Here is a 10,684-nt window from a genome sequence, read left to right on the forward strand (position 1 = left end):
AGCCAATCACAACACCACTCGATAGCTTTATGAGCAATTTCTATTTGTTATAACATGTTTTACATGGATGCAGTAATAATGTGGTGTGATTTTGACTGGTAATTTTCATTGCAACAGTCAAGTATTTTCTATAAAATATTGGGTAAAAGTGCTACAAGAGTGTGTCCAACCAACATTGGGCATTTTCTTTTGGGCATTTTAATTCATTTATCCAGTGCGATGAAAATTTTGCTCATTCTAAAGTAATTGATGCTTTTTTAACCTAACTGGACAATATGCTTCCCGCTTTGGGTAAAACACAACCCAAAATTGATTGGACGGGTAATTACCCTCGTGGTGGTAAACATTTTACCCATTTTTTTAAGTGTTGGCGATTTCATTATACTGCTGTGCCCAGTGTTGTCACTCTGTATTCAAGTGTGTGACTGCATGAAACAACACAACATTTGAACCCTATTTTAGCGATGTTTCAAGGATATTTTCAGTCATTATTACTCCATTTTTTTTCCAGAAGCCGGCGAAACGTGGCATTGAATATCTCTATTTTTCGCATTCTGAGTACATCATTCGCTAAACCATCAAAATTATCACTCGCAACACGTCCACGTTTACCAAGTCAAAAACAAGACATTGCAACCTACAGGATAAAGGGAAGAAAAACACAGCCTTTTCTGTTTTGAAACTAATTTTTTTTCGATTAGAAGTAAGAGCTCATGACAAAAAAAAATCAAAGTCGTGTGTATTTCATATTCGCGAACGTATAAAATTGCCCCTTTTGAACGATGATGGTTACACATAATGAACATCGACTTTAAAATGAAATAATTATGCTTCGTTTCAAGTCAAATCAAATGACAAAATTTTCATCGACTTAAAAACACCAACAGACTGCAGTGTCCCCGCAAGCAATAGAGCTCATATTTTTAGATGTCTATATCTGATTCAGTATAACTGTATGTGGGTGAGATTAAAATGACCCGAGGTGGGTTACATGCGTAGCATGTTTCAATATATAGTTGTAGACAACAATAAATGACTTTTTTCGTAGGCAACGCTGAAAAATAAACGTTGCCACGCATATTTGCAAAGTCAATCATTCAAACATCAATCGCAGATACTGGATGAATTTAGAATTAAAGAGTTTTGTGAGAGTCAAGCATTTTAATCCTCTCAGTTTAAGTCCTTTCATCGATGTCCTGTATATCTGTACAAGAATAATAAGACTAAAATTCTATGAAAAATAATTTGAATTTACCATATTAAATTTTACATGGTCATACATGTAACTTCAGACAAATCTTTAAATATATATCTTAATGTGATATTTCCATGATTACAATAAAACTACTTTCTTATTATAACGCTTTCAGTTTCTTTGTCAAAAGTTTTTAATCGGTCTCCCACAATGCAGCATAATTACTATAGTATTAGAGGAGTTTTTCCACGCTCCAGGTTTCAAAGAAATAAAATAATCGCAGGTCAAAATGAACACGTTTTATACTCACAAAAAATGATTGTATAATAATTGTTTAGGTCTGTGAAACCATATCTACTTAGTGTGTATTTCTTTTTAAATAATTTTTACAATCTATACTTACATAATCAGGTGCATCATAATGTTGAAGAATAAAAATCAGTTGCTTCGTCGGTTTTCATAAATTTAAAGCAGCAATGAAATATGCAGACATTTTGTGACATCGTAATACAGCAGCATGTTAAGTAAACACATCAGCTGAGCTTTCTCTACAATAATATAGGTACTTAACATAGACTATGATACAATAATATATTTGGCTATACTGTACAAAATATTCAAGCTGCAATATTCTAAGCTGCGTAAAAAAAGTTTAGCATTTCTTTTTAAAGTTTTAAATGCGATACTTATTATATACAAAGCAGCGGCGACACCGCCAGATGACGTAACAAAGAAAGTTTACCAAATCAGCGTACTCGGATCGCAGATCGCGTAACTAAATAAATGTCCACGTAGTTTTTGAGGTATATAGTATATCGTACGCCGCAAACAATAAATCAACTTAATTCATCCGCGCACATAAAGGCCTTTCGAGTTCCGTAAGTTGATTAAACCCGTTTGTAATTTGATCTGACTTCTGAAAGTCAGACACACTCTAGAAAACCTTACCATGGAGGTATACATGTAGCTGATGGCAACACGCGCGCCGAGACTGCATCGTCGTCATCATCATCGAGATGGTCTATTCACGCTTGTTAGACCACTCAGCGGGTACTACACTGTCGTCATCATCGCTATCTTCATAGGGTCCATCGTCCGCATCGCCGCCACCGTTCTCTCCATCTCTCCCATCACCCCTCTCATCGTCATCACCATCATCCTCATCATCTTCTTCCTTCAGAATAATGATGTTATCATCATCGTCGTCGTCGTCATCATCATCGTCGTCATTGTTGTTGCTGTGTTCACCCGACGTCCCCACGAGACCTAATTGCTCCTGCTGTTGCTGTGTAAGCTGGCTCAGTGTTGTCATCCCATTGGGGGTGTTGCACATGAACTGTGATGCGAGATTTCGCCAATACTTACGCTTCTGCGCAGGCGGATAACCGGAGTTTGGCACGCTACGAAGTTGACGACGGATGTTGCGGATAGCTTGACTGAGTTGGTTGTTAAACTTTCTCTGGGAAATGCAACAGAAGTGGTGAGAATATAGATAATAAATTACATGAAGATTATAGGATATGATTTTCCCTAGGTATATTATTCTTACATGGGAGACATGATCATGTAGTAATTTAAACATAATGAAAGCGATTCATCCCAATTCAATCCAATTTTCTAAAAGGAATTTTTTTATTGTATTAGGTTCAACGAAGTTCAATTAAAAAAATACCATTCATTTTGTAAAAATGAAACATGTTAAATAAGATTCAACCCGATACTAACAAAAAAATAACTGCACCAAATTTAGAATCTGGCAAATGAAAGAGCAATGTTGAAATTTGTAAGAATTCGCATCCACGCCTTAAAGTGCTAAATGTACAAATTATTAGCACAATTGATTAACTGGCTTTAAACCACCGCCACGCCGGCGCAAAAAACATTATCCAGGTCGGGTTAAAAAAAAACTTTATGAATGGACATGAGAGAAGTTTTTTAAGATTCCTAGATTAACAACCTTCGTTTAGTCAGAATTTAATCATTACCTATTTACCTAAGAAATAATTGTTAGAGGATAAAGATATTAGAAAAAAGGTAAGCAAAGTGGGAAAAAAACAGAGGTATACGAGGAAATATAAACGGATGGAAGAGAGAAAATAATAAATGAAGAGTTAAGTTAGTTTTACCCATGGTACATCTTCATCGGGAGATGACAGGACTGGGAAGTTCTCAACGATGGTCTTGCTGATGTTACGATACTCTGTATGGCTTGGTGTTGGGTTGAGGCTCATGTAATACTGGGCGCACTCGTACGTAAAACGCGATCGGAAGTTAGCGATGTTCCCTCGTCCAATCTGCTGCCTGAGAAGCTGGGAGAAGCTAGGCAAGGGCGCAGGGTAGGGGATCTCGATCACTTGCTTGTGAGCAGACTTCATCCGTTGGATAATCTTCTTGTATTTCTGCGAGATCTTGGCGGAGCGGATGGCACCCTTGGTGGCGGGACGCCCTCTACTTCCTATCAGCGGCATGGTGACAGGGACTTGGGTTGAGGTCGGTTCTTGAGAGTTCTGCGGATGTTCGCTAGGACTGGACGTTGAGGTAGATGCGGCAGACAGGTCCTTATCGTCTTTAGACAGAATCTCGACAATGCGCTGAGTAACGGTAGGTGGGGGAGGTGGCGGGGCAGAGGCTGGAGCCGCCGCTACGGTTCGGTGGTGGTGGTGGTGATTTGGTATTGGGAGCATTGTTGGTCTTGAGGTTGACGCCTGACTGGACCCGGACGTTGTAGCTGTAGCCGTGGCATGAGCAATGGATTGCTGATGCTGCTGATACGGTTGCTGATGCGGCAATGCTCGTGCGGCAAGAGCTGCGGCGAGGGCCTGGTTGGCTACAGTTACATTGAACTGTCCGGCAATAGGAGCAAACGGGAAGGAGACGGCAGGGCCACCGTGAGGTATCATCTGGTTGCCATGGACGCCTTGAGGAGGTATGTAACGATGCATTTGTGCGGAGTTTAATTCGCGCTCTCTTGGTGATATTACGGGCTGTGCGTTAGGTACCATGGCAACAGCAAGAGGGGGCATCTTGGATCGGGAGCTAGAGGGTGGACCGTTATCAGGATGGACACTCTGTACACAGACAAAAGAAAAATATTATAATTCCATAATTGATCTCCAAATCATTGTACAATAATATTGAAGGTGGTATATCATGATAATGATACAAATTGAAGGAAAAATTATTTACCCTTACAATAAGTTGAGTTGCATGAAAAGAAAAGAAAAAAGAAGGCATGTGAATTCAGAAACCAATAAGCAGTATCTACTGATCAATTAGACGCTGGATGTATTATTATTTAAACAAAAAAGTGTATTATCTATCTTCTATTTTCCTGGGAATAATTCAAACTTCATTTGCCTCATCCTGAAGGTGCGTAATCAGTCTTTTCAACGATTTTTCAAAAAACGAGATTTTTAGATGAAATATTCCTAGAATTTCCCATACCTGTGTATTTTCCTTTGAGTCCTGGCGAGGTAGTGTATGTGGGCGTGGCGACAACAGCGGTGACGTGCGTGACACGTGACTAGACGGCTTGTGATTGGCCTCTTCAATGTGGGTGTGGCTTGCAGCACTCCTGTGATTGGCTACGGGTTGAGTGGTGTGAATTGTTTTGGAGCTGAGTTGTGGTATGTGGGGCGTGGCTTGTGTTGGTTTCTGCGCTGGAGGTTCATGGTTACACGTGTTACCAATGGATGCCCCGTTGCTATGACAATGTGAACATCGTGCATCCTAAAAAATACAATTATATTATAATTATAATTCACAATGACTATAAAACAAAGAATATAACGAAAATTATCTATTATCCATTACAAACTTAATTACGTTATATAACAACTTCATTGTTAAATGTATAATCCCTCTATTTATATCTAGATAAACGTTCATTCTCTTTTCCCTTTCATATTTGACCCCCCCCCCCCAATTCGGTTACCTTCTTTTACTTTCCATTATATTCCATATCTCTTTTTCTTCGTAGTTGAGTTTTTCTAAGGAGAGTAATCCATGCTCAAAAACATTCATTTGTCAGCTTTTGGCTCTTTCATCATTGTGGACTTCATTCTCACATCTTATTTCATTCTCTATTTCTTTCTCACTGTATTAATGAAGCTCATAATGCAAAAAATGAATAAATAAATACAGGGACGGTGATGGTGACAATATTAATGATGATGGAAAAAGTCAATAATGTGATATTAACATTACTTTTCACCAAATATTTATAGACGAATTCTTTTTTTCCCAATTGATGGGTTCCCCTTAAAGGCACAGTCCATCCCAGAAAAATGTAGATTTTCAATAGAGAAAACTCAAACAAGCACAATGCTGAAGTTACGGCATTTTAAAGTTTCGATTATTTTTTTCACAAAACAGTTATTATGCACAAATCAGTGATTGCAAATGAGTGAGTCGACGAGAGTCATGGACTGAACCATAAATGTTAAAACAATAGTATTTCACCAGCTCAGGGAGGACAAAGATTTTGTTTCACATGGCAATGAGGAGAAAATTATAGAAAATTGTTATATTCCATATTTCATACAATGTACAAAGAAATAATGAGTGGGCGGTGTCGACAGTCCCCTCATTTCTATATTACATTTGCATATTTCGTAGGGGTGGTCATGACCTTGGACGTCACCTGCCCTAATGTTTTACGCAATTAACATATTCTTCTATCTAACGTCGATTCCCCTTAATCTGGCAAATTCTAATATCAATTATGATGAGAATGATTATTTTTGTAACGATAGTGATAATAAAAATAAAATACTAATAATTAAAATACAAGCTACATGTATGAGAACAATAATGAATTTCACTTTCGTATCTACATATCGAAAGATCAACCACTTCAGACTTCAGTAGACGTTAATTGCAGAGCGGTATATACTTCCGCCTAACAGAGTAGAAGGGAAAAAATAAAGACTGCATCGGAAATATTATTGCTCATTCATTGTATTATACTACCAAGCAGGGGCGGATCCATGATTTACCAATGGGGGGTGCACACAAAAATGACTGGTATTGGTATAAAAAGGTTATCGCGAATCGCGGCATTTTTTTTACGCCATTTCGCTCTAAGGTGGCCTTAGGCGAGTCGAAAACAGCAGTTTTAACATTTTTTGTACCAGCTATTGAACAACTAAAAATGAATAAAACGGCTGTTTTTCGACTTGCTGTACGGCCGCCGTTGAGCAAAAGTGACTAAAGGTACATGTATTAGTGATAAGGGTTTTCAAAGAAGGCACGTGCCCCCCCCTCCCCCCCCCCCCCTCTCCACGATATGCTCCTGACCAAGGTAAAAAAAAAACGAAATGTGTAACCATGACGTCATTAAACATGCCCTTTGTGCTGAGTACATGAAATTGACTTTGCACATACTACACAATAGGCCTACACATGAATATTTCACGAAAATTCCCACTGAAAGCAAAATAATCACAGAAATTGCACAAATTCGCCTGTGTGTAGCTCATATAGAGCTTAAGCCTTATACCATACTTGGAAAATAAATTGATAGTAAGATATTTTCTTAAAGGAGCTAGGTGAAACCTTTGGAGCAAAATAGCTTGTTAGAAAACAGAAAAATCAAAGAAGTGGATCAACGAAAGTTTGAAAAAATCGGACAAATAATGAGAAAGTTATACGAGCATTTGAATATTGCAATCACTAATGCTATGGAGATCCTCAAATTGGCAATGTGACAAAGATGTATATGATGTCACTTGTGAACAACTCTCCCCATTACTTTAGTATGTATTTCACTTGAATTGCTTCTTTTATCACATCTATCAGTAGATCATGTGTTCTTTCTATAGGAGGGCATGTAATACAAATTTTTAAAGAATACATTATGGGTAAAGAGTTTGTATCACCATAAAAAAAACAAAGAGAGACATTTTGAGGGTATTTTATAGTCCATCAAAGGGAAAGTTGTTCACATGTGCCATCACACATCCTTGTCACATTGCCAATGGGAGGATCTCCATAGCATTAGTGATTGCAATATTCAAATGCTCATGAATTTTTCATTATTTGTCCGATATTTCTCAAACTTTCTTTGTTCTTATTCTTTAATTTTTCTGTTTCCACACAAGCCTACTTGCTCCAAAGGTTTCATTCCCCTTTAACTTAAAAAAAAATTACATATCAAAGAGATATATTTATTTTGTGATTGACAAATAAGATTGTATTGATTTGTATGGTTATCATTTTATATCTGTGCAATTATTTCTTATCTTGTATTGAGTTGAGAAATGAAACAAACTTGAAACTTGAAAAAATAAGAACTAAAACTCGAAAGAGTAGGCCTATGATTATTGAAAACCATAGTCCAATTACAAAAAAAGTTAATGAATATCATTATGAAATCAGAATAGGTTAGTAAATATCATAATAATCATATGACAAAATTGTCACTTAAGGCGTACCAGAAATTTTACTGACTTTGACCACACACTTAAAAGTGCCTGTCTTTAGCAAATTACACAATAACAGTAAGGCCTGAAACTTTTATGTTGCCCGCATGAGCCCAAATTAAGAAAGCTGGGTCGGTAATTCATTAATTTTATTATTATTATTAGAACACCTTCGCTGCATGCTACGGCTGCGCTGCACAAATAAAATCGTTCAAGAGAGAATGTACGCAAAATGTATTTTTAACTTTTTTAAGTGATTAAATACACATTTGAGCAAATCCTTCACCCATAACTGACATTTTTCTCACTAAAAAATAACATTGAATTTATATATTTTGGTTCTGAAAAACAAGTGTACATAAAAAAAATAGCGAACCCGTTTCTTTCCCCCGCATTTTATGGTCGATCGAATGAGTGCAACTTAACCTCGAACAAAATATTCTGTTTTAGGCCTAACATAAAATACTTATTTCAAGTAAAACTCAATTACAGCCGAACATTAACATTGATTAAAAGTGAAATTGGGACATTCCACCGCAGAAACAAAATTCGTGCAATATTTACACTTAGTGTAGGAGGTACACCATGTATCTTTCTTGGGCAAATGTTGGTCCTGAAAAGGACCACCCAATCTCGACGTTTCGACAAGTGTGTTCTTGTCGTCCTCAGCAAAGTTTGAAAAAGCAGCCTAAGAAAGAAACATGGTGTACCGTGAAACCTACTACACTATTCTTCTTCGCCATGGAAACCTTCAGAAGTTATAAATAGTTACACTTCTCTGACATTTATCTAGCCCTTAACGGCGCCTTAAAAAACACCTGCGTTGGATGGGGAACGCCCTCGGGAAAACGCAATCGGTGATTAACCAATCACGGCTTCGTGATTTTACAAGCAGACAGTCAAGAAGCAATGAGCCTTCCTGATTGGTCGAAAGTTTTGGTCCCCGGCCGCGCGTTCAACGGGTACCGATTTGGGGGGAAGGTGCCGGTTATCTAGATCGATGCACGTTCTTCGAAGTTAAGTCAAAGAAACAAAGGTACCGGTTTGTTTTCGGAACCCCTAAGTAGTTCCAAACTTCGCATGACTGAAATTTGATGTTTGTTTAATTCACTTCATTATTTTGTTGCAATATAATTTTAGTATCAGCGAGGGCATCGCCGGGGCATTGAAGAGTGCAAACATGACTAGACATAATTATGACAATAGTTCAAAGTGCAATCATAAGATGTGTTTGTATACAAGGCCGGTGATGATTTATCTCTGGGAAAAGGCCCAAGAAAATATATGACAGAAGTGTCCAGACGAAGTAGGCCTATATCCTCGTGTGGCTATTATATTTCATTTGTACATTAATTGAAGTAACATATAACGTAACACACCCGTTTTATACAGTAAAAACATTCTCATCATGTACACACATGCATAATCGATTGACAACATGGTCGCCGTGTAAACACGATCCATTTCGCTGAACTTGTTGCTGTTGTTGGTGTTTAAAATGGTTAAAGTTATAAAGGTTTATACTCACTTTGAACATGTCCCTGAGCATAGCTTTAAAAGTAAGTCGATCTTTTAGAGATGGAAAAAGTGTGTGGATCTCTTCGCTGTCTGCTCTGAGCTGCTTCAGCGTCAACCCATCGATATCATTCGTTTCGACCACTTCCAAAATCTTCTTCTTTACTTCTTCTCTGCTATCGTCATATGACCTCATCCAGGCCAGAACCAACCTCGTACTCCATTTTACAGGGTCCTCTGCCCCCGATCCCTGATGCATCGTGTTAAAATATAAAATTATTTACGTGCTAACAGATCATCTTTGAAAGTGATGCCTGCCATTTTGGTTTGCACGACAAGCTAGCCTACCGTGTGTACCGTGCATGCATGCCGCAATGTATAAATCGGCGCACAGGTTCTATATATTTTTTACAATAAGTATATAACGGTGGCCAGTGTGCGACATTCTAAGCCGTGCTTTACACATTGTCTAGTCTAGACGCACATACACACAACGCAACACAGGCCATACACACACCGAACTGTGTTTTCACGGCACATTGCATTGGATTCGCATGCACGTTTTCTCTCCACTCCTCTCATGCATCGAATCCAATGCAAATTAGCACACCTACACGTATGGTCGCACGCTGCCATACTACACATTTTATAGGACGAGTCCATTCGCCCAGACGGGGGAGATTCGTCGTCCGTGTTCACCGTGTACGATTTGGATAGGATTCCGTGCTAGGCGGAGGGACGTGTCTGGATAAGTAAATAGTTGTGTCGGAAAAGGGGGACAGGTCATGAACTCAGAACTATTCATCAATTATAGTAGTCTCGTGTCTAGAAGTAACCAGTGTAAATCATAGAAAGCTCAATTGAATCATGTTAATGTCGTATGCTTTTGTGGGGGTGAATTCGTCAATCATTTTCCCCTTTTGCTGAACATTGGACCTACATATTCTAGTGGACAATATGCCTATGCGCGTAGCCCTAGATTTCTCACACACTAAAATACCACTTTCACCATATAGCAGTAATATGAAATTAATAATAAAAAATAGCCGCACAGTGTCATGAATATTAATTGTAAATTCAAAACAAAATAATAAATCGTAATGATGACGAATTTAGGTGGTCTTTCGTCTCAGTAGGCCTATGTAAATGATTTCAACATTAAACAAATAAACTCCTTGATGATTTTCATAGTAATCTTGAGAATAATTTTAACCATGACTGTGATGGTCATTGAGATACGGATTGTCCTAATGATAATGAGAATACAATGATGATGATAATGAGAATACGATGATGATGATGGTGGTGATGATGATGATGATTGATAATGATGATATTGATAATCATGATGATATTGATTAAGATGAAGATAATAATTGATGATGTTAGGCCTTTGTTATGATGACGATCATCATTATGATCATGATGGTAATGATGACGGTGATGACGATGAAAAGGATGATGATGAAGAGGAGGAGGAGGATATTGTTGGTGATCATTATGATGATAATAATCCTATAATGATGCTGCTGCTGATGATAATGATGATGGA

At 37.9% G+C, this 10,684-nt stretch overlaps 1 protein-coding gene across 1 annotated transcript; it reads right to left on the bottom strand.

Annotated features, from left to right (window-relative positions):
* Positions 1–558: 558 nt before the first annotated feature.
* LOC121431690 lies at positions 559–9,715 on the bottom strand. The gene is made up of 4 exons (XM_041629343.1): positions 9,146–9,715; positions 4,640–4,924; positions 3,322–4,263; positions 559–2,654 (listed from the first exon to the last, which is right to left on the bottom strand). Exons 1-4 carry the CDS (start codon positions 9,389–9,391, stop codon positions 2,217–2,219), a joined length of 1,911 nt encoding a protein of 636 aa, XP_041485277.1. The 5' UTR covers positions 9,392–9,715; the 3' UTR covers positions 559–2,216.
* Between the last annotated feature and the right edge of the window lie 969 nt (positions 9,716–10,684).

Source organism: Lytechinus variegatus, chromosome 18 (assembly GCF_018143015.1).
Source record: "Lytechinus variegatus isolate NC3 chromosome 18, Lvar_3.0, whole genome shotgun sequence".
NCBI classification, from domain to species: Eukaryota; Metazoa; Echinodermata; class Echinoidea; order Temnopleuroida; family Toxopneustidae; genus Lytechinus; species Lytechinus variegatus.